The sequence below is a fragment of the Pipistrellus hanaki genome (genome assembly GCF_964339955.1).
Source record: "Pipistrellus hanaki genome assembly, chromosome: 5".
Classification (NCBI taxonomy): domain Eukaryota; kingdom Metazoa; phylum Chordata; class Mammalia; order Chiroptera; family Vespertilionidae; genus Pipistrellus; species Pipistrellus hanaki.
Window position 1 is genome coordinate 18,594,445 of NC_140507.1, and position 23,300 is coordinate 18,617,744.

The following is a 23,300-nucleotide window of genomic DNA, read 5'->3' on the forward strand; positions in this document are numbered from 1 at the left end:
TCACTAATTACCAGAGGCTCGCCCCAATGACAGTGACCTAGCGCCCCACCTTGGTCTGGCGTCCCCGCTCACCTACTCCACCATCCCACGCGGCCCATCACCGCCATGTTCCACGTGCACCCCCTCATGGTCAGTGCATGTCATAGCGATTAGGTGTTTGGTTGTTCCGCCATTCGGACTATTTGCATATTAGCCTTTTATTATATAGGATACTGTGCTGAGTTCTGGGGATGTGTGATGTAGGGGCCCTGGCCTTCTGGATTCCACCAAAAGGACATGAACTCAAGTATTTTTACTCCAAGTCTAGTGCTTTCTTATACTTCATCCACATTGTACTTCATAGTTGATTGCTGTTGCAGAGGAACCAGCAGTGAGTGCGGGGAGGCCGCTGAAAGAAACTGATGCCATTCTTAGGTTGCATTAATAGAGGCAGTGTGTCCAGATCAAAGAAGGTGACTGTCTTGCTCTGTTATGCTCTGGCCAGACCAGTCTGAAGTGCTGTGTTCTCTTCTGGGTTATGGGGAATGCCTTCTGGGACACCTCAGTGGCCTGGCCAGCCTCCTGATTTCCTGCTGTTGTCCTTACAGCCAGGCGGGCACCCCAGCAGGGGCTGAGCCACCCTCATGGAAGGGAGAGGACCGTACCGGATCTACGACCCCGGGGGCAGCGTCCCTCCGGGAGAGGCGTCCACAGCTTTTGAGCGCCTAGTGGAGGAGAATTCCCGACTAAAGGAAAAAATGCAAGGGATAAAGATGTTAGGTAAAGCAGACATTGCACTCTCCCTGCGAGCCGTCTCCCTGTAGTGCCAGCTGGCATATGCCTCCACCCATGTCATCCCTCTGCCCTTCCTAGCCCTGTGTTGGCTCCTGCCCCACAGCTGTGTCTTTATGCACTTCCATAGCCCTGAGTCCCCAGCACCCAAGAACCACGGTGACAGGACTCAGAATACCTTGAGAGGCTGAGGAAAAGGTGTGGGGCTAGGGAGAGGGAGCTAGAAGGCCCGTTTTCTGGATGTGGAACAGAGTGGCCTTGTTTTCCAGATTGCCAGTGAAGGGGGAGCTGGCATCATCTGGACAACCAGGGCACGGTCCCCAGGTGTTGGAGCAGGGAGCCAAGCTTGGCTTGAAGCGGGCAGGAATAGGTCCCTTGAATTCTCTTTCCTGGCTTTTGCTCAAGTTGTCCCCACTGCCAAGGAGCTCCACTTGCCTTGCATGACTGTCATCCCAACGCATCAGCACCCAGCTCGATGCCACCTCCTCCTCCATGACATCCAGTGATTTCCCTGCAGAGGGATCTCTCTTCCCTCTACACTCCCACAACTGTTCCTTTGCCTTGCTGCCACCTTCTCTGGTCTCAGGCTTTGGGGGCGAGCTCAGTTCCCCAATTTTCCAAATGCTTTATCCTTGCTTCACAGACCGCTGCTTGGAATGGCAGATTGGGGAACGAGGAGTAGAGTTGCCCCTTCTCCACTTGTGGGAGAAGGAAAGCTGAGGCCCAGAGGGTGGTTGGCATTATCAAGGGGCTTGTCCCCTAAGACTGCCCCTGACTATGGATGCAGGCCGGGGGTGCCGCCTGGGTGCCATGATGGTAGCTTTAAGACAGCCCTGGCTTTCTGTGGAGTCCCGGCCAGCTGTGGCGGGATGGGGCCAGGAGTTTGTCTTAGATTCCTCTCCTTCTTCCCTGATTGCAGGGCTCTCTTTCGTAGGGCCTGTTTCTAGTTGTGGGCTGGAATGATGTTTGTCCCACTCAACCCACAAGGCACTGGTGGCAGTAAAGTTCAGGGCCTGGAGCATCCAAAGCCAGGCCGAAGCAGGCTTAGGGGCACCGGGTGGGGAGAGCCCGCGTACAGTGCTGAGTAACTCCTTTTGCTCCTCCTTCCCCGCTCTTTCCAGGGGAGCTTTTGGAAGAGTCCCAGATGGAAGCATCCAGGCTGCGGCAGAAGGCAGAAGCGCTGGTCCAGGACAGTGAGCTGGTCAAGGACAGGCAGCTGCTCCCACCACCGTCTCCTACTTCCTTCGACCACCTGCCTGAGCTCACAGGTCCAAGGGCACCAGGTTGCCCTCTGCCTTTCCTTGTACTTCCAGCTCCCCAAACCCTCAACAGCGGACCCCTTCCTGTTTAGAAGTGCACATCCCCTTCACTTACCCTTGGGACACAGGCCATCCTTCCAGTCATGTTTTGGATGGGACTCCGCACTTCCGAGGCCCTGGCAGACATCAGTTATGGGTCACAGCAATCCACTGTACCCAAGATATGGCCTCGAGATCTTTATCAGATAAAGATCAGCATATGATTGAGCAAATATTTAATGAGCAGCTACTATGTACCAGGCCAAGCGCGCCAGGCATCTACTTCAGGTCACTCAGAGTTGGCACATGAGTCAGCAGCTCTCTGGTCTGGCTTCTCCTTCCATTTTAAAGCTGGGGAAGCTGAGGCCCATGGAGAACCTGGCCTTGCCTGTCAGCCTGCTGCAGTGTAGATGTAAGGTTACATGTGTTACCTATTGCTGGAAAGTGCTGACTGCGACTAAATAGGTTAAAGTCCTGCATGTGGTCACCATGCATTCCTCTGGCATGTCTCTGAGTCCGGGGTGGGGCAAAGCTCTCCACCTGTGGAGCTCAGAGGCCTCCTGCTACAGCTACACCTACAGCGCCAGCCCAGCCCAGCGTGCCAGCCTTCCATTTGGCTGACAGTTACATTGGTTGAATGGACACATGAAGGAAAGTGATGGCCTCAGAGTCCATCAGTGGGTGTTCCCAGTCTGCACTTGTCCCTTCAGCTATGTTTGCCGAGTCCTAGATCAGTGCCGGGTCCATCCCCAGTGTGCGATGTGCAGCTATCCTTAAGGGACTCCCTATGCTGGAGCCCCAGAAGGTCAGGGGAGCTAAGTGTGAGTCCTGGTTTTTCAGTCACTGGCTCTATGACTTTTCCATGCCTCAGTTTTCTTACCTTTAAGATGGGAATTTGGAGCTGCCATGAGAATTGGCTGAGATAATAAATATAAAAATGCTTTGTTACTTGTTAATCGTCATCCTGTCATTACTGAGGCAGGTCCAGGGTAGCCAAAAGCAGTGGCCAGCAAGTCCAGGGAAGATGGTCTCTTTGCCCAAGTTCTGTCCCCGCCATCCCAGTGCCGATCCCTGGGCCTGGGGGGACCGCCTCCTATTTTCCCAGACTCATGGAGGGAACTCGGGATATCTTCTGGCCAGGACTGTCCTGGAGGGGGCGGTGTCTGGGCTTTCTCCTTTTCCCTACTGCTCATCTGTGCTTTCTCCATTCTCCAGGAAAGGATGCAAATGTCCCAGCACCCCCTGCGGACCCTGCACCCTCCAGTGACAAGCCAGGGCCAGTCCAAAAACCTCCATCCAGTGTAAGTTGCATTTGGAGTCCTGGCTGAAAGCTGCCTGGACTTCAAGGTCCCTTGGACAGATACAAGGACACGAAGAGAGAGGGTTGGCATCTAGAAGTCTAGGTTCTGACTTGCTGGGTGATGTTGGGCAGGCCGATCTCAATCTCTCGGGGTCTCGGTTTCCCCATCTTTAAATGAAGGTCACAATTAAAACTTACCAGGATGACCCTGCTATGCACAAGGAGTTCCTCCCTTATAGTAAGCTGCATAATGTGAAGCATGTATCTATCGACTGCACAGTGCTAGGAAAGCAGGTGGATGTGACATCGAGCTCATTCCCAGAGAGGCTGAGGAGTCGCCTCGAGACATTCTGCTTGGTGTCCTAGGACTGGAAGAGACTCAAAGGATTGTATCGTTTGGCATCTTTATCCTACAGATGAGGTCTGAAGTGAGAATAGCATTTTCCAAGGTCACGCAGACCTCGGGGGAATCAGAGAGAGGGACATGAGGTTTTTTAGGACAGGGCCAAGATTCAGAGCCTGCTTCCTGGTGGCCACGAGGCTCAGAGCAGAGACAGAAGCTGGGAGTGGAGATCCTCCCGTCCATTCCCATCCATCTGCCCTTGCCAGGGGGAAGGCTGCAGTCGACTTTGCAGACCAGGTTAAACAGCAATCCCAGAGCCAGTTGCTGGTTCAGAGGGACCGTTGGCCTATCTGTTGGTTGCACACCCAGTACATTCCACTTGGAGTGGCTGAGAGATGAGAAAAAGGCTGGGAGTCTTTTTTTTTTTTTTTTTTAATAGAAATGTCTTTGGAATTCTAATTTTCACGTTATGTAACAGATTCCTGACCCCATTCATAAAGCCTCACAGTACAGACTCAGATTTCACTACTCATAACTGGGAGTCTTTTTTGTTGTTAATCCTCACCTGAGATTGTTTTTCCCGTTGATTTTTTTTTTTTTTTTTTTTTTTTTTTTTTTTTTTTTTTTTTTAGAGAGAGAGAGTGGAAGGGAAGGAGGGAGGAAGAGAGAGAGAGAGAGAGAGAGAATATGAATGAGGATATCGGGGTTTCTGGGGCTGGTTTGGTAAGGCTGGCACAGGACCACCTCCGTGTGGCCACACTGACAGTTGTCTGTTCTCAGCCGAACAGTCAGGGGACACCTGGACCTGGGAGACAGCTAACAAAGTACCTTCCGTTTCCTCATCTGACCAAAGGGGATATAACACTCTCACCATAATGGAGTTCATGAAAACATTCTAAGTCTCTGGTGGGAGAGATTTTAAAAGTACAAGTTTAAAAAAGAAAAGACCCTAAAGTTCCAGTGGTTCAAGGTCAGCTAGCCCAATGTTCCTGTTTTACGGATGAGGAAACTGGTCACAGAGGGCCTGTAAGTTCGAGTCCTTTGTGAAGAGAGGCAGTTGGGGTTGAATGCAGAATCCAAGCTCAAACCTCACGGTGAGCGGGCTGTGGGCAGACTTGTTGGGATCCTGCCTTATGGCCGCACATGAGCTGATGTGTAACCGTCCGGGGGGCTCAGCTCTGCATGGAGGGGCTGCTGGGATGAAGTGGATGTTAGAAGAGATTTTTGTCCCTCCATTCTCTGCCCCTCCCTGCTGCTGTCAGCTGTGGGTTGAGGGCTTTTTTTCCCCTCTCAGGCAGCCTGTATCTCCCTTTCTGCACAGGGCACTTCCTCTGAATTTGAAGTGGTTCCCGCTGAGGAGCAGAATTCTCCACCAGAGAGCGGCAGCCAAACCAGAAACATGATGGTGAGTGGATGGCAGGTCCCTGGGCACATCCCATGTCTCCTCTCTGTTTCAGTCACCTGGCCCTAGGTCAGAGGCACAGGGTCCCTTGGGCACCCTGGAGTCAATTGGGGACCCATGGGGGGCCGGAGGAGGGGATGCTTCTCGAACATGCAAATCCCTTGCTGGTGACTTCCCCTACTTGGGTCACACAGGCGCCTGATCATTGTGAAAGCCTGGGCACATCACCAGCCCTGCTGGTCTCCATGAATGCCGGGCACCTCCACACACTATGACTCAGCCTCTGGGCCAGTGGGCTCCTACCCGGAGGGAACAGAAAGGGTCAGGGAGACCCAGAGCAGCTTAGGCCGGCAGTTTTCCCTTCTGTGAAGGCTGAGAAAGGTTCTGAGTTTTGTCTCCTGGGAACTTCCGTGCCCTTACCCTGCTCTGTCTCTCAGGGCTCTGAGAAGCTGGCAGAGGCAGCAAGAACCCCCTGCTCCGAAAGTATTTGCCCTATGATCTTGGACCAGTCACATTATCTCATTAATAACTTCCTCCTTAGCCCCACCATGTGCCTAGTCTGTGCTGAGTCAAGACAAGATGGCCTCCCTGCCCTCTGGGCACTGGTAGGCTAGTTGGGGAGATCAGCTGATGAAGCAATTCATGGACCTTAAATAGAGCAGCTTTTGCCACCTTGAGTCCTTTGTGAAGAGAGGCAGTGGGGGATGACTGCAGAATCCAAGAAGCCGCGTTATCTCCTGTTAGAATGAAGTGCGAGCAGTATTGTATAGGCATTTACTGAGCATCAGGAAGCCTCAGTTCCAGTCCTGGCACTGCCACTGAACCACTGGGCAGCTATGGACAAGTTCCTGTTCACTGTAGCTTAGTTTCCCAGTCTGAACCCTGAGGCTCCCCATAGCTCTACTGTCCTGCAACATCCATGTTTAGGGGAGGCCTGCTAGAAGAGTGGAAATGTGAACAAGGCCAGGAAGGATGAGCCACAGGATGTGTGGGAGCTCAGCCAGGGGAAGGAGGGGTCTCTGATGCCTGGCTGTAAGGGCCACTTTGGCATAACTTAGGCACTGTCTTTGGAAGGAATGTTCTAGACACAGGAGAGATGGAGAGAGACAGATTGATTGATTATTGACATTGGACTCTCTTGCCCACAGTATGCTTCCTTTCTTATGGACTCTATTGGATTGGATTCTTTGAAATAGCTAGAGTTAAGATTCTTAACCTGTTTTGAGTCTTGGATCCTCTGAGAAGCTGATGAATCCTGCAGCTGTTCCCCAGAAAACACACACTAGACATAAAAGTCAGGCAGCTCTGGTCTCTGCGTGGCTCCCTTAGCAAGACTCCCTAAGCCCGTGGTCAGCAAACTGCAGCTCGCGAGACACATGCGGCTCTTTGGCCCCTTGAGTGTGGCTCTTCCACAAAATACCACGGCCTGGGCGAGTCTATTTTGAAGAAGTGGCGTTAGAAAAAGTTTAAGTTTAAAAAATTTGGCTCTCAAAAGAAATTTTAATCGATGTACTGTTGTTATTTGGCTCTGTTGACTAATGAGTTTGCCGACCACTGCCCTAAGCCAAAGAAGCAGCACTGTGCATGGAGTGAGACCCCTTTCCCAGGCTTTCCGCCTTCATGTGGCAGTTCACCCTCCTGAGCACCCTGTGAGCTGGGAGGGAGGGAAGGGGCGTGTGCACACTTGGTAGATGAGGATTCCGAAGCCCAGTGGATGAGAGATCCACCCCCAGGCACTCGGGGAGGCCCAGAGCGTGGGAGGAAAGTGGCTCCACTGCTGGTAAGCCAGCCGCTGGCCTGGGAGTCCCGGTCCTGCCCTGTGAGTCAGCCCCAGACAGGGAACCTGCGTAACTGGAGAATTTCCCTGGGCTGAGCTGGGATCAGAGGGGGAAACTGAGTCATGAGGAATGGGGAAGCAGAAGGTGAATGGCTGGCAGAGCCTACTCAGACCCTGGGTAGCACCATTGCTATTCTGCACCTCCCTCCCTTCCCCATCTGTAATGGCCCTGGCCCCCTCTTCCTCTCCAGGACCTGGGTCCCCTGCCCCACGAGGACAGCAACCTGATGCTGCACCTGCAGCGCCTGGAGACCACCCTGAGCGTGTGCGCGGAGGAGCCGGACCACAGCCAGCTCTTCACCCACCTGGGCCGCATGGCCCTCGAGTTCAACCGGCTGGCCTCCAAGGTGCACAAGAATGAGCAGCGCACCTCCATCCTGCAGGTGAGGCCGGCGGGGGAGGTCACCTGGGGTGGGCAGGTGTGCTTCCCCTTCCTCCTCCTCTGGCTCTTCACGGGAATCCAGGGTACTCTGGGGCTTCTGAGAATGACGTTGCCCTTGGGGGGCTGACTTTGGGCTTCTTGTTTGAGGTGGTGAGCAGGGTAAGGAAGTTGTGTGAAGGGTTGAGGAAGAGGAAGGAAATTGGGAAATATGGGATGTGCAATGCAGACTTCATGGTTGGGGACAGAGGATGTGGGCAGCTGGGAACAGCCCTATCTTGTTCTTCAGAGACAGGCAGGTGGGGAAAGGGAAGGGACCAAGTGGAGAGGACCATCATTATCCCCACTTCACAGGTGAGGACACAGCCCTCGAGAGGTTATTTGTTTGTTTTTGCCTAAGGTTGCAGCTGGTAGAGGGTGCACTTGGGATTTGAACCTCAACCTGTCATATTTCAAAGCCAATGCCCTCCACCACCATCCCGGCTTATCTCCCCAGGGGAAGAGGCTTCCTTTCATAACCCTCCCTGTGCCGGGGGAATGAAGCCAAATTGGGAATGAAGGCCAGCCCAGCCTTGCCCTATGGTCCTTGGTTCCAGTAGGGACTCTGTTGCTGAATGACCTTGGACAAGTCCCTTATCCTCTCTGTCCCTCACTGTCCCTATCAGTAGCATGGTGCTGGGAGTGCCTGCGTTATGGGATTGCTGTGAGTATTAAATGAAGTCCAGGCTAGGATATTTAAGTGCTCACCATTAGGATTTGATGATGACCAGACTTCCATACTGGGCCGGGGGTCTTAGCCTTGAGGGCTTGGGGGTAGGGAAGGATTCACAGATGGTAAAACTGAGGCTCCTAGGGAACCTGCTCAGGACCTGAGCACCTGTCCCCTCAGTGACAGGGCTATAACTTTAAATCCCTGCCTCCCTCCCAGGCCCCGCTCCAGTCAGTGGTCTCATTCGTGGCAGCAAACATTCACTTGCCCAATTAATGGGGGAGAAGTCTACCATGTGTGACCTTAAGAAGGGCCTAGGTTAGGGTAACTGGACGTCTCGCTTTTGGTGGGACAGTCCCGATTTTTAACAATTTGTCCTGCGTCCCGAGGCGTTTTAAAAAAAAGTCCCGATTTCCCCCCCCAAAATCGGAACTTTTTAAAAACGCCTCGGGACACGGGACAAATTGTCCAAAAGTGGGACATCTGGTCACCTTAGCCTAGGTTGACAAGAGCAGAAGGGCATCCGGCTCGAGACAGGGTGAGAAGAGATGTGGGGAGCAGAGGACCCCAAGGAGTGTGCAGGATCCCCAGTCCAGCTCCAGGGAGTGCACAAGGGAGGCAAGGTTGGAGGAGTGATTGGAGCCCGAGAGCCAGGCTGAGGGAGATTCTCAGACGTCAGCAAGGCATAGAGGTGTCAAAGCTGAGCTCCCTGGAGGCGAACCCGGTGCATCGCACGGGTGACATCATTTTCAGTGTCAACCTTTTGGCTTTGCACTGGGGAGCATCAAAGGGGGTCCTGTCAACCTCTGTTCTTTATATCAGGCCCTTGTTTATTTCCTTCTTAGCTCTTAACATAGTTTGTAATAGTTGTATTGCATCAGGTGGTTTATTTGCTTTGTGGCTTTTTTCCTTGTACTTCCTGCTGGAATATAAGCCTCACAAGAGGGGCAGGTACTATATCTCTCATATTCATCACTGTATCCCAGTGCCTGGCACTGAATAGGTGCTTACTGCACATTAGTGAGCAAATGAATGAATGAGTGAGTGAACTAAGGAACTCACGGGTGAGCTCTGTGAGCCCCTTCAGCGGACTGTGACCTTTGTGACGCCTTATCTCCGCCAGCTGCTTTGTGCGCAGGGAAATTCCCCAGAAGCTTGGAGGGAGCAGCCCTCTAGCCTGGAAAGGTGGACAGCACACCGTGTCCAGCCTTCCCTTAGGAGCAGGACATTCTGTTCTCTAGAGGCCCCACCCAGAGCTGTGGCATCCTGTGGGTAGAGGCAGATTAATCCGGTTCCTCTTCATTCATTTGTTGATTTGTTTCTTGGTTTACTCGATCACATTTTCAAGGCCAGCTATAATGCAAGGCTTCTAGAAGCTAGGCATTGGAACCAATCACAGTAGTTTTCTGTTCTCTCTGCCTCGAACCTCTGATGTCTGACCACCCCCAGTTCCAGGCTTTGATGCCTTTCCAAGTCTCTCCCGGGAAACAAACAACTCTGAAATCCCTCAGGATAACAAAAGTTTTCCCTCATTGCCTGTGGCAGGGACTCGTTCTGCTCCAGTTACTTAGCGGCCCCTTCATCTTGTGCCCTTTGGATTCCGAGGCAGTCTCTGCCACAGGAAGAGAGACCAGAGACTGTACATGGCCAGGCCAGGACGGACCCTTATCACTTCCACTCACCTTTCCTTGGCCAGAAATAGTCACGTGACCACAGCAACAGGGTAGGGGAGGAGTTTGGGGAGAGACCTGATTAGGGCCAGAGTTTAATCCCCCTCGTGGTTCTTAACAGCTGTGCAACCTCATGCAAATTCATTCACCTGCCTTAGCCTACTTTAAAAATAGGCATGAATTCTGTGGCTTTGAGGACACACTGAGGCTCTGATGATGCAGTGAGTGGAAGAGCACCCAGCCGTGCACCTGGCGCTGTTAGGTGCTCACTCAGTATTTGTTAAAGATTGAGTGCTTGGTACACCACAGCACAGCACCGTGGCTGCTCTGCACCTCCCTCCCTTCCCCATCGGTAATGCCCTGAGTCTGGCTGTCTGTCTTATATGCCCTCACCTCGCAGCTCTCTTGGAACACAAGTCGTCAGGTATTATCAGATGACTGACAGTTCGCAGGGTGCTTGCCCTCTCTCGGGCTTGTTTGTTCTCTAAGGAGGCAGAGAAGGCGCAGTTGCCAACATTGTGTCAGGGAGGGAACTGTGGCGCAGAGGCGAATGAAGCTTATAGGGTGCTAGGTCTCAGATCTTCACTTGTTCGTTCCTTCGTTTGGCCATGCAGTCATTCAGTCCTTTGTTCCTTCAGCAGAGTTAAGTGTCAGCCTGTGCTAGATCCTGAGCTGGGCTGGCATCTGGCAGTGGACAAGAGAATGGGGAAGAGTCCCAGGCCTTAGGTTGCTCACAGACTAGAGAGGGTGGGCTGGAGTTGGATATTAAGAAAATAAGGGCAAAATGGCTTTTAAGCTCTCACTGTCACAAGTACTGAGAATGGGGGGCTGTGAGCAAGGATATGGAGGTGACCTAACTCACTGAGCTGTAGAAATCAGGGAGGACTTCTCTGAGGAGGTGATGTTTAGGCTAACTTGAAGCAGGATTAGAATTTGGGAAGGCCTGTGGGGAAGAGTGTTCTAGGATGTGGGAACTGCAGTGAAGGAGGGGAGATGGAGCCCTCTGCCTGGGAGAAGGAAAAGGCCCTTTGGCTGATCCTTGTTTGGGCATCCTCATGGCTGGCTTTATGAGGATGCTTAAAGGAGCTTGGATGGGCCTGGCGGCTTGGCTCTCAACTGTCCTGGGAGGGGTTGTGTCAGGCCATGCCAAGGGGCTAATGTGTGGGACCTGGTAGCCCTGTCCTGTCCTCCACCATCAGCGTGGATTAGGAATGCACCCCTCCTCTCCCCTTGCCCTCATTTACCCCCCTGCTCTTCAGACCCTGTGCGAGCAGCTTCGGAAGGAGAATGAGACCCTGAAGGCCAAACTGGACAAGGGCCTGGAACAACGGGATCAGGCTGCTGAGAGGCTGAGGTGAGTCCAGACTGCAGAGCAAGGATGAGGAGTCGGATGGCCAGGAGGAGGGGGTGGGTGCATGGCACTGATTTCTGGGCTGAGGGCTCAGAGCCTGGCTTTGGGTGTCTTTGGCTCTTCTCCTTGGGTACCTCGGGGGGTATTAATAAAGTGAGAACTTCAGAAGAAGGTCTGTACAAATTGCATGTCTTCCTTGGGAACTTAAGCCTATCTTAGCCTGCTAACAGCTACTGGCTGGTTGTAGGAGGGCTCAGGACTGTGCTGCCTCCTGCTGGTCATTGTTCTGTTCTGCTCTGTGTTCCTGAGAACAGCTGGGGCTCCCTTATCAGGGCTAGTGGGTCATGGACTTAATTATGCACCAGGATCACTGAGGGTCAGGCAACGCCCCCAGTTTACACTCCCACACCCCCCTCCTCTACCAAGATTCTGAGACTGTGGGTCTGAGGCAGGACCTAGGCACTTGCCTGTTCCAAAGGGCCGCTGGCATTATGATGTCAGCTGGTCCAGGATCACACTTGAGAAACACCAATCTTGACTGTCAGAACACGAAGGGCCCTGTGAGGTCACAGGGGCTAAACCTTTACCTCATTGTGCAGAGGGAGAGACTGAGGCCCAGAGAGAGGCGTGTGAGGTCATGACAGAGCAATAGTAGTGACTGAGCCACCGTGCCACTTTGAATCTGCATATATTTATTTACCTCCAAGCAGTTGGAGTTTTATAGCTCTAATAACTCCGTCCATGGATCCAAAAACCCAGGCTGCAGGAAAGACTCCTGACTAGAGAGCATGTGTACAAAGCTGTGTGGCCTTGGGAAAGCCACTTCTCTGTTTTTCTATTATTACGTGGAAATCCAGCGGGCAAACAGAACATAAATTATTTTCCATATTTCAGTCACACTACTTTTATTATGTCCTGCATCACTTGTTATTTACTTAAGAATTTACTTTAATTTGAATCATGTTTTGACTTAAAAAAAAATACTATAAAGCTTTCACTAAAGTAAATGGAAGACAGCATTCCCTCTAATAAGTAAAAGGTAATTCCAACAATAAATGTAGAGGAAATCAGAGGATGTTATTGATTCTGGCTAAGTACCATTGCCCATTGAAGGCTCTGAGCCTGAAGCCTGCTCGCTCTCTCTCTTTCTTTTTCTCTTTCTCTCTCTCTAAATAAATCATTTTTATTGATTTCAGAGAGAGATTAAAAAAAAAAATCAATGATGATAATCATCAGACAGCTGCCTCCTGCATGCCCCCTACTGGGGATTGAGCTCACAACTCAGGCATGTGCCTGACAGGAAATCAAACCATGACTTCCTGGTTCATAGGTTGAGGCTATCTCCCTTTTAACAAGGGAGTCTGGCAAGTACAGGAAAGGTGCTCAAGACATCACGCTGAGACTTTTCCCCTGCTCCACACCGGAAGCTGGAAGATAATTGGGAAGAATCACTGGAGTGTGATCCAGGGTTATTTAATGCAGGTTTGGCTGCTTCCTGAGGATCCCATGTCTGCAGGCATCCCAGTTGGGGACGCCCTGCGGTGATGACTGGCGACTCCTAGGGAAGCCCACAGATTGCCAGGAGTTTAAGGATGCCCTTTGGTTTCACCAGAGGAAAGGTTTCAGGGCCTTGCTTACACCCCAGGTCTCAGCTGCCACTCAGATGAAAGTAGGTCCTTACCCAGAGCCAGCAAGGTGACTTCTGTGTTTGCCTCCAACCCAGGGAGGAAAACATGGAGCTCAAGAAGTTGTTGATGACCAGCGGCAAAGACAGTGTTTGCGGGCGGCCAGGCTCACCCAAGACGGAAGGCGCAGGCAAGAAGGGGGTAGCTGGACAGCTGCAGGTAGGTGCTCAGAAACCCCTTCCACAGCATCCCCGCCTGCCGGTGCCAGCCTCCGTCCCCACCTCCAGTGGCGGTGAGCTCACTGCCTCCTGCTCAGCCAGTTCCACTGTTCCAAGGTTCTAGTGGTTAGAAGGCTTTTCCTTAGCTTGGCCTGACAGTCCACCTCACTGGAGCTTCTACCTCTCAGGGCTTATTCAGCCTTCAGCCACACGGAGCATCCATTCCCTGCAACACACACGCAGGCTGCCAGCCAGGACCGTGGCTCTGTGGCCCCACCAGCCCTCTCTTCTCCAGGCTGAGTAGCTCCAGTTCCATTGCTCAGAGACGGTGGTCGAGTCCTTGGCTCAGAGTGAGCACATTCCCTGAACCCATCTCACTCTTTACAGGGTGGCTCCCGAGCATGACATTTCACACATTCCTGGCAGAATCAGGGTGTTAACCTTCTGCAGGCTTCTCAGAGGACTCTGCTGAGCTCCTGTGACTACCCCGGGGGCCTCTGACATGGAGAGAGGGGGACATGGCCCATTAGTGCCACTGGGCCGGCTACTTGCCCCCTTCCCACCGCTGCTGCTGTATCCCTGGGTCACATCCAGTCCCCAGGCAAGAACTGACTCTTTGCCCTGTCAGTGCCTTTCCCTTGGCTGCAGGGCTGAGTCCCGGTTTCTTACTAACACATTTTCCCCTTTAATGGGGCTTAATGGCTGCATAGCAGGACTCAATTGTCTTTAATAAGCCCCACACCTATGTAATTGTCCTAGTAACTTAATTACTTCTTACTATAGTTTACCCAAGACTCGAAAATCCAATCCATCATCCTTTTCGGATCTCTTTTCCCCCTGTAAGGCAGGCAGAGCCAGGACTATTACTCCATTACTCAGCCTTGCCTGGAGGCTGGAAAGCATGACCTTGCAGAGGTCATGGGGCCTCACTAACCAAGCTTCCTGCCCACTCGCTGGCAGGCAGACCCAAGGTGAAGCCGGGAACCACACTGGGAAGTGGCCATCTCTGTTCCCATTTGCCCCTCCCGTCGGGGTCTGCCTTGTTTGTCCTCTTGTGGAAGTGACTTGGGGACTCTCCTGATCTCTGGGTTCTTGGGATTCTACCGGCAGGCCTCTTCACTTTCCCAAAGCTCTTTAATATCAACTCCCCAGAAGGCCGGACGGTCTTACCACCCTGCCCAGGGGAAGGCTCTGGGCTTATGAGCAGCAGAGAAGACAGTGCCCTGGAGACCCATGTGGGTTGAATGCTGCTGCCATCTTGGACAAGTTACATACGCTCTCTGGCCTCAGTTTCCTCCCTGCATAATGGAGATATTAGCACCTCTCCAGAGCGTGGTTGGAGGGTTCGGTGGCATGCCTGTAGAGTAGGTGCAGTGCTTGGCACATGTTCAACAGTGCACATTAGCTGTTGCTTTTATTTTTAAAATATATTTTATTGATTTTTCACAGAGAGGAAGGGAGAGGGATAGAGAGATAGAAATATCGATGAGAGTCATCGACCAGCTGCCTCCTGCACACCCCCCACCAGGGATATGCCCACAACCAATGTACATGCCCTTGACCAGAATCGAACCTGGGACCCTTCAGTTCGCAGCCCGATGCTCTATCTATTGAGCCAAACTGGTTTCGGCAGCTATTGCTTTTAATGGTAAATTGGGTGCCAGCAGCCAAGTAGTCTGACTCCTCTCTTCTTTGTGGAGATTAAGAATGTACCCTCTGGGAGCCTGTCACTCTCATTTCCTCCTTCCCCAGTAATGCTAAGCACAGTTCTCCTCCAGGAGGCAGCAGGCTTCTAGGGTCAGGCCCATCTCCTCTTAGAAGAAGTGGTGGTCCCTGGAGGGCTCCCCCAGCTTTGCTCCCTTTACTCCCGGTTCTGTAGTGTGCTTACAGACTTTAGCCTGCAGGGGGCACTTGAGCCTTCCAAGTTCTGCTCTCAGAGCTCACCACAGGCCTTAAAGTCCTACAAAACCAAACTAGAAAATGCACTTGGGCACAGTACTGTTAACTAAACTGCAGACCAGATTCCACCAGTTTCGCACTCATGTTCTGTACCGTGACTGATTCCAGATCCCACATTGTATTTAGTTATCATGACTCTTTAGTCTCCTCCAATCTGTGACAAGTCCCAGGGTTCCTTGCCTTGTCTTTCATAAACTTGGCACTTTGGGGTCATACTAGCCATTTATTTTGTAGAATGTCCCTCAATTTGGGTTTGTTGGATGTTTGCCTATGCTTGGATTGGGGTTATGGATTTGGGCAAGAACATCATAGGAGTGACATCACACCCTCCTTACTGCATCATGTCAGGTGTCTTATTGCTCTCAACCTTGATCATGTGGCTAAGTGGCGTCTGTCAGCTTTCTCTCATAAAGCAATGAATTTTCTCTCTGTAATTATTAAACACTTATTTCTAGGAGTAACTTGGATGCTGTGCAAATGCCGTTTCTCATACACTGCAGTGATTAGGATAGCTGTAGTATTATGATGACAGTTTTGCTTGTCCCTCATTCTTTGGAATTCTTATGTAAGGAAGAGTTGTTCCTTCTCCTCATTTATTTAATTATTCAGCTATATTTTCCTACCACTATGGACTCAAGGATATTCATCTTATTCTTTGGACTATAATCCAATGTTATCACAATTTATTTTCTGGTTCACATTGTTCCAGCTTGGCTAGGGGAAGCTCCTTTAAGTTGTCTCCTATGCCCATTTGATAGGCCATTATTATTATTATTATTATTATTATTGGCATTATTTTTTGGCACTTCTTTACTTTCTGACACCATGAGGTGCTCCAAACCCATTCCCTGCCCCAGCCCTAGAATTAACCCCTTGTCCAAGGAGTCCTGCTCCTTTTTGTTGGAGAATGGTATTTAGGAACCGATCTGGGCCTTAGGTGTGCTCATTGCTACTGGAGTGTCACTGCTTAGGCTCTCTCAGTGAACAGAGCTAGGAAGTATGTGTATGTATACCAATGACATACACATCTTTATTTTTGTATCTTTCTAAAAACATTTTAAAATATTTTATAAAATATTAAAAAATATATAACTCTTAACTTCCTGGCCAGAGGATTTAGGGTTGACATGGGGATGGAAAGGGGGAGAGCAGCTGGCAGTGCCTTAGAGGTAGAGCTTGAGCAGGGAAAGACATGGATGTGGGAGGAGGACAGGGGAGGAGGGCTTAGAGCCCCCAAGGGTCAGGGAGGGGCAATAATGAACTCAGTGGACTTCCCGAGGGGGTTTAGTCATGGTTGGGGTGTGTAGCAGTGTCCTGGTGGATGGGAGGGTAGAGAGGTGGGGACACACGGCTAGGTGAGGGCCCTTAGATTGGTGAGAGATGTTTATTTGAAGCTTTGCTAAAGGCCCCTCTGTGTTTCTCCCCCAGGCTAGTGCAACAGCAAGTAAGACCCCAGAGGCGGGAGCCTTCGGTGCAGCTGAGAAGAAGGTGAAGATGCTGGAGCAGCAGCGCGCAGAAGTAGGTGGCCTCCTGGGACCCACAGGTCAAAGGCCCTCCCTTGTCCCCTGGCTCTGGCTAGTCCTAAGTCACCATGGTGAGTTGCCATGGTGACCACTGAACCATCTGCCCATACACTAAATGGACTTTTTCTAAATCTTCACCTGAGGATATGTTTTCATTGATTTGGAGAGAGAGAGGAAGGGAGAGAGAGAGAGAAACATCAATGTGAGAGAGAAACATGTACGGTTTACTTCCTGTACATGCCCCAACTGGGGTCAAACCTGCAACCGAGGCATGTGCCCTGACCAGGAATCGAACCAGCAACTTTTTGGTGTATGAGTTGACACTCCAACTAATTGAGCCACCCAGCCAGGGTTGTCCTAGAATCTTGTCTCTTGGTCAATCCCCTTGCCTACAAGGGTCACTCTGAGGAGGTAGCATTTGGGGCACAGCCTAAAACTGTTAGCAGGGGAGGGGTACTTTAGGAAGACTAAACCCTAAATTGTGGAAAGAGGTTGTGATAAGGTGGGTGAGTTTCAGCCTCAGGAACGGGGAGCCTGGGGTTCATTGGTCATCTTGGGACTGGTTTAGGGAGGGACTGTCTTAGAGGGAGATCCCACGCCTTGTGGCACTGCTTCTAACCAGCTGAGAAGCCCCAGATCGAGGCTATTTCCTTGTCTCATGCCTGTTTCCCCTCCATCTCCCACCCAGGTGGAGCCCAGTCCCCTTTGCTCTCTGAGCCCCTCCTCTGCGGAGCTCTGTCCTGCTGCTGCTGGGCCTTTCTGCCTCCCTGGCCCCAGCACATTGGGAAGGCAGCCTTCGTTAGTCCTTTGCCTGTGTACATACTAATTTTAGTTTTCTGCTTGTATTGCCCCAAGCCTGAGGTATTTTTTCTGATTAGCAAAGTAATAGAATGTTCATTATAAAAAGATTGAGAATCTTACCTCCTAGAGCAGTGGTCGGCAAACTCATTAGTCAACAGAGTGACAAACCGACCACTGTCCTAGAGTAACATAACAGTTAGTAACAATTCATTACACATTCCTTGTTTTCGTCTGTGTGCTCACTAATCTATAATCTGGTTTTTAAAATAGCAGAAAAAATTGTACATATTGCATTACAAATTTACTTTTTCCTTTAAAATTAACTATAACTTCAGGGATGCCCATAGATATGTACATATATATATATGTATTTACTGTACATTCCTTTAATATGTATGTATATATGTAATATATATATATTTCATTCTGAGTACTTTTTATTTTATGTTTCTGAAATTGGGATACCCTTTCCCATCATTTTATTTGTGATGTAGGATTGCTTTTGGTCCCAGAGGAATTGTTATATCAAGAGTATGGCAGATAAATAGCATCACGGTAGAACTGAGGCAGCATATTAGGTTTTCTGAACAACTGCATGGCGCTCCGTTTCTGATTACCCTGTAATTTCTGTCACCCATCTCCTATGCCTAGGCTGGCCTCTAGATTGTTTTGTAATACAAACATTGAAATGATCATAATATACATATATTTTTATGCTTCTTTTGGTTACTATTTTTAGAGCAGAATTACTGGGTTAGAGAGAACGAGAACTTAGAGTTTTTATACGTAGTCCCAAACTGCCCTCTAAATGGGTGTGTGTTTCATAATTCTACACCGACTGACACACTGTTTTTGTGTCTTGGTGTTAGTCTCGCTGTCCTGGCAAGGATAAAATGTGGTGGTTGATAGAGGGACCCTCTTTGAGGAGCACTGAGTTTTATTGAGAAGTGAGAGGTTGAGGCAGTGTCTGTGGCCAGCGTTCGCACACGCTGCGTGCTCCTGGGAAGCTGGTGTGCGTGGAATTGGCTGTCTGTGGTCCTCTGCTTATCCCCGCTAACCCCACTCTCTCCCCACAGCTGCTTGAAGTGAACAAACAGTGGGACCACCATTTCCGGTCTATGAAGCAGCAGTACGAGCAGAAGGTAGTGTGGGAGTTACGGAAAGTCAAGGCTGAGTCCAGGTTCTCGGCTGTTGTCAGCGCACCCCTCCCTCGCTCCCCCCCACTCCCCCATCCTGCTCAGCACTGTTGTCGCTTGGGGAGCAGTCATGTTCACGCACCCCCTCCCTCTGCCTCTGACCCCAGATCACTGAGCTGCGCCAGAAGCTGGCGGACCTGCAGAAGCAGGTGACTGACCTGGAAGCTGAGCGGGAGCAGAAGCAGCGTGACTTTGACCGCAAGCTTCTCCTGGCCAAGTCCAAGATTGAAATGGAGGAGGCAAGTGTGGCTGCTGGGCCCTGAGGGTTTGGCTCCGGGAGGCCTGCTCCTCCCTCCAGCGTGGAGTAAACAAGCCAGGGCAGGAGTCAGGAGACCAGGGGGTTCCGGCTCCCGCTCTTGTGCAGAGGGCTGTGTGGCCAAAGGCAAAAGCACTTTCCTTCCCCTTGCCCTAGTTTCCCATTTAAACATTGAGAAGATTGGATTAGTCAATGCTTTTCATAATTTCTTACTTTCTAACAAAACTTTTTGTTCAATTAGCATCTATGGGCTAGGGAAGCACAGAATAGAAAAGAGAGAAAAGCAGGCCGGCTCTGGGGCACTCGCTGGGGGTGGGTGCTGTTGAGTGTTTGAGTTGTGATGGCTCTTGGTTGGGGACTAGTTTCTCTATTCGTTCAGCTAGTCAACAGGCCGTACACTTGGCACTGTGCTGGGCAGAGTCCAGTCCAGCTTTGAGGGGGAAGAGACGCTAAACAACTGATTACAGAAGCAAATAAGCTGAAGTGTGTTAAGTACTACACAGAAGTGACAGGGATCGGGGAGGGGGCTGGAAGAGGAGCCAGATTCAGTCAGGGGCCAGGAATCTGACCCCTGAAGAAGCAGCATTTGATCTGTCATCCGTGTGACTGATCCCAGCCAAGGCCCTCGGGTCCTATTACAGCCGAAAGAGGAAAGGCCGCCTGCCCCACAGGCTTCTGGGAGACTTTATTTATGTCGCGATGCCTTCCCTTTCGTGGGAACGGCCCAGGCTTTTACTGTTTAGCTTCTAAATGGACATTTTCAATGAAAGTTTGCATTTCAGAGTTCCCTCTCATCAGCATAGGACACCCAGGGGTCTTGTCTGAGCCGTCACCTGCCTCCGTGACCACCTCTGCCCTTGAAGATGAGTATTAGGGAGGACACTGCCTATCGTTTCTCCTGAGTGCAGGCACATCTTGTGACTGTCAGCCTGTGACCCCTAGCGCTTTGGTCCCTTCCCCTGGCTCACATCCGTAGGTGGACAGGTCTCTGGATCTGACAGCACCTCCCTCTCAGCGGGGGGAGGTGGGATGTTTCGAGACAAAGCACAGCTCTATAGATAAGGACACATGGCGATAGAAGCCGTGCTAATCCTGGAGCCTCTTCAACAGGAGTCCAGACCAGCTCCCACCAGTTCTGGCCAAGGCTGCCCTCCGCAATCTCTGGCTGCCTGTCCCTATTTTAAACACTTTCTGTGACTTGCAAGATGAGAGAGAGCACTGGAATTAAGATACCTGGCTCTAGCCCCAAGTATCACTGTGTAGCCTGGGAGAAATCATCTCCCCTCTCTGCATAGTTATTTCTATTATATAAAGGGGCTAGGACTTGATGCTCTCTAAGGGCCAGTCCAGCTGTGGCCCTGCAGTGAAGGAGCCCCGATTGTTCCCTAGTAGGTGTAAGAGCAGTGCTTCCCCCTGGAAGCCTTCCCTGATTTCTTCTCAGCTGTTGCACGCTCTCTTTTAACCTTTAGGACGGACTGTTTCTCTGTGTAGGAATGCTTTCTGCCTTGTGCTACTTTTATTTCTTTGAGTGTTTTCTCTCCTCTAGGTTCAGAGACTAAAAAGCAGAAAGGTCTTTTAGAGATTCTTAGTGGTTTCTCACTTTCTGAGTCACAGAAGAACCCTGTGCAAATCTGGCAGGAACTATGGCTTTTCTCCCTAAAAAATTGCACAGACGAAATTTTACACTGTTTTGGGGCTCACAGACCTCCTGAGGTCCATGTGTGACTCATGTTAAGAACTCCTTGCCCTGGCCAGTGTGACTCGGTGGTTAGAGCATCAGCCTGTGCACCGTAGGGTCTTGGGTTCGATTTCTGGTCAAGGGTGAGTACCTGGGTTGCAGGTTTGATCCTCGCCCCCAGTTAGGGCACGTGCAGGAGACAAACAGTCTCTTTCTCTTTCTCTCTCTCCCCCTCCCTTTCTACTGTCTAAAAATAAATGGGGGGAAAAATATCCTCAGGTGGGGATTAACAGAAAAACAAAAGAAACTCCTTTCCAATGGTGGATAGGTAAGCTGAGACCAGAGAGGGTTGTGACAGTGTCCCAGGTCTCAGCTGGTGGAGGAGCTGGTGTCAGAACCCAGCACCTTTCACTCAATCGGAGTGCCTCTTGTTTGAGGTCAGGATTTTGGGCATTACTGCTCTGACCCCAGGTTCCCTGTGTGAGCACAGTGAGGGCTGCAGAGTGAGAGCAAGAGAGGAGGCATGCTGGAGAAGCAGGGCATCAGTGCGGGGAGCCCCAGTCTCCTGCAGAGGCTCCAGCTTACCCGCCCTGTGTTCCCTGCAGACCGACAAGGAGCAGCTGTCAGCAGAGGCCAAGGAGCTGCGCCAGAAGGTCAAGTGTCTGCACGATCAGCTGAGCCCACTGACCCGGCAGCGGGATTACCAGGAAAAGGAGATCCAGCGGCTCAACAAGGTGGGCACTTTGGTCCTGGTCCCTCTGGCAAGCACAGCTTCCCTAAGCCCAACTCCCACCTGTGCCCAGTCCTCAGCTCTGGAGGGGCAAGTCTGAATCGGGGCACTGGTGCTGAGGGCCTGGATGCCGCCCAAGGTACCCGCCTTTGCCTTTTTCTCCCCTCACACAGAGGGGCCAGGCCTGGAACGAGCCTGTGCTTGCTCCCCTCCGTACCCGTGGACGTGCTGTTTCCTCACTCATGCCACCCTGCTCATTGTTCAGGTGCAGCGAGGCCTCCCACAAATCTTCCGGCCGCCCTGTTCTACCCACCTAGAGGCCCAGCAACTTCTTTCCCGCCCCTTCTCGAATTGCCTTGTGATTGCTTATTTAACATTCCGTCTTCTCATGCAGTGGTGGGAGGTGCGCATCTTCACAGGGACATATACCCCCAGTGCCTGGCACAAAGCACATGCCCAGGGAATACTCGCTGGCAGGAGTGAGTGAGCACAGGCCTGGGGGTTCCCACCCTTGTGAAGTGGGACCCAGGGAGACAGGGTGCTCGGGTGGGCTAGGGAAAGCAGAAACCCTCTCCTCTGCGTCAGGCGAGTGGCAGTGGCCAGGCCAGGTCTGCATCCTTTCTGGGCCTCCATGTTGCCATCCGAACCATCGGCCCTGCCCACCTTCCAGTGCTGGGTTAGAGGAATGCACTTCCAGTGAGAGCTGGTCTGGACGCCTGTTGAAGAGGCTCCAGGATTAGCACGGCTCCTGTCTCCATGTGTCCTTATCGACAAGGCTGTGCTTCCTCTCTGAAGGCCTGGCGTTCCTGAGTCCATGGCCAGCTTTTCCCTTCTGTTGGCTTTGGTATTTGAAAAGCATTGATTATGATGAGTCTGGGTCCTTGGGACCTCATCTCAGAGTAAAGAAGGACGTGTCCCGACCTGGGGGATTAAAATCCAGGCAGAATACTGTTCATGGTGCTGGTCCTAGGGATGGCCCAGGTGGGATCATGCCCCCCAGGTTTCCTTGGCATAGCTGGGGACAGACACTCAGGTGTGGGTGATTGATGCCAGGCCCTCCCTGCCTCTGGACCTCCATCTTCTCACCCAAAAAAATGGGCAGAGGGAGGAGGAGAAAGAAAGGGAGCCATAGCCCCCCCTCACAGCATCCCGAAATCAACTCTTGACTCAGCTTTGTTTCTGGGGGAGTCAAGATGACCAAGTGGCAGACCCAGTCCAAGTTGGGGGAGGTCTCCTTGACCTCCGTGCTATCCAGGAAGGCGCCTGGGGCAGTGCTGCCACATGGCGGGCGGAGGCCCTGCTGTCCAGGGGGCTGAAGTTGAGGTGGGGATGAGGGTGGCCGGTCATGAGAGATGTCCCAAAGTCCTCACCTAACAAGTTAACAGGTTTGAAGGAGAAAACCAATTACTAGAAACCTTTTAAGAGGTGAGCAAGTTGAAATTAATATCCAGTCTAATCTAACTCCAGGAGAGTTGAGGCTGGAAGGGTTGGCTTAGTGGCAATGGCTTGTAGAAGCTGACGGATCTCACAACAGGGCAGACTGAAGATTCTGAAGGACTTAATATTCCTTCTATGTCTGGGTGCTAGGCTTGAGTCACACCTGCTCAGGAAAAGGGACTCTCCCTTCTTCATGAAGTTTAGGCTGCTGGTTAATAGCACACAGTGGATCTGAATCCCCACTTTGCCACTTGCTGTGTGGCTTGGACAAATCACTTTTTGGTCTCGGAACCTCAGTTTTCACATCTGTAAAATGGGGGTGATAGTCTTTTCCTCCTGGGACTGTGGAGAGGATTCAGTGAAATGATGTGTGCATAGTATTAACGAATAGGGCAGCATTTATTAAATAGTACTGGTGGTTATTATCATTATTGTCAGGAAGGGGGACCCTAAGGATGACCCTGTCAGTGGAACCTGACTTTCGGGGCTTCTGCTGATGGCCTCGTCTTCTCTCTTGCTGGTCTCAGGCCCTAGAGGAAGCACTGAGCATCCAGGCCTCCCCATCGTCTCCATCAACAGCCTTTGGGAGCCCAGAAGGAGCTGGGGGCCTCCTCAGAAAACAGGAGCTGGTCACGCAGAACGAATTGCTGAAACAGCAGGTGAGCCTTGGGGGAGGCCAGTAGGCTGTGGTAGTGGGAGCTGGAGCATCCTGAGACCCAGGATGGGCTTGGCATCACATGGAAGCAGTCATTGGTAGTCCACTTTCTGCCTTTGGCCAGGACCACGGCCTGGTTACAGGTTTATCCTTTCCAGCATT

The 23,300-nt window shown here is 51.4% G+C and overlaps 1 protein-coding gene across 11 annotated transcripts in view; it reads left to right on the forward strand.

The window, feature by feature from the left end:
• The window catches only part of TNIP1 (TNFAIP3 interacting protein 1), a 48,226-nt gene that overhangs the window by 20,034 nt on the left and 4,892 nt on the right, over positions 1-23,300 (forward strand). For 5 of the 11 annotated variants that reach the window (XM_084884049.1, XM_084884052.1, XM_084884054.1 and 2 more), the window contains exons 2-13: positions 588-759; positions 1,893-2,054; positions 3,285-3,370; positions 5,034-5,117; positions 7,143-7,334; positions 10,969-11,063; positions 12,784-12,904; positions 16,291-16,380; positions 18,263-18,328; positions 18,490-18,621; positions 20,922-21,050; positions 23,011-23,142. In XM_084884049.1, the coding sequence (XP_084740175.1) occupies positions 624-759; positions 1,893-2,054; positions 3,285-3,370; positions 5,034-5,117; positions 7,143-7,334; positions 10,969-11,063; positions 12,784-12,904; positions 16,291-16,380; positions 18,263-18,328; positions 18,490-18,621; positions 20,922-21,050; positions 23,011-23,142 (1,425 nt within the window). In that variant the 5' untranslated portion in view covers positions 588-623. The remainder of the gene's footprint in view (positions 1-587; positions 760-1,892; positions 2,055-3,284; positions 3,371-5,033; positions 5,118-7,142; positions 7,335-10,968; positions 11,064-12,783; positions 12,905-16,290; positions 16,381-18,262; positions 18,329-18,489; positions 18,622-20,921; positions 21,051-23,010; positions 23,143-23,300) is intronic. The other 6 variants (XM_084884051.1, XM_084884050.1, XM_084884055.1 and 3 more) reach the window with 5 other exon arrangements.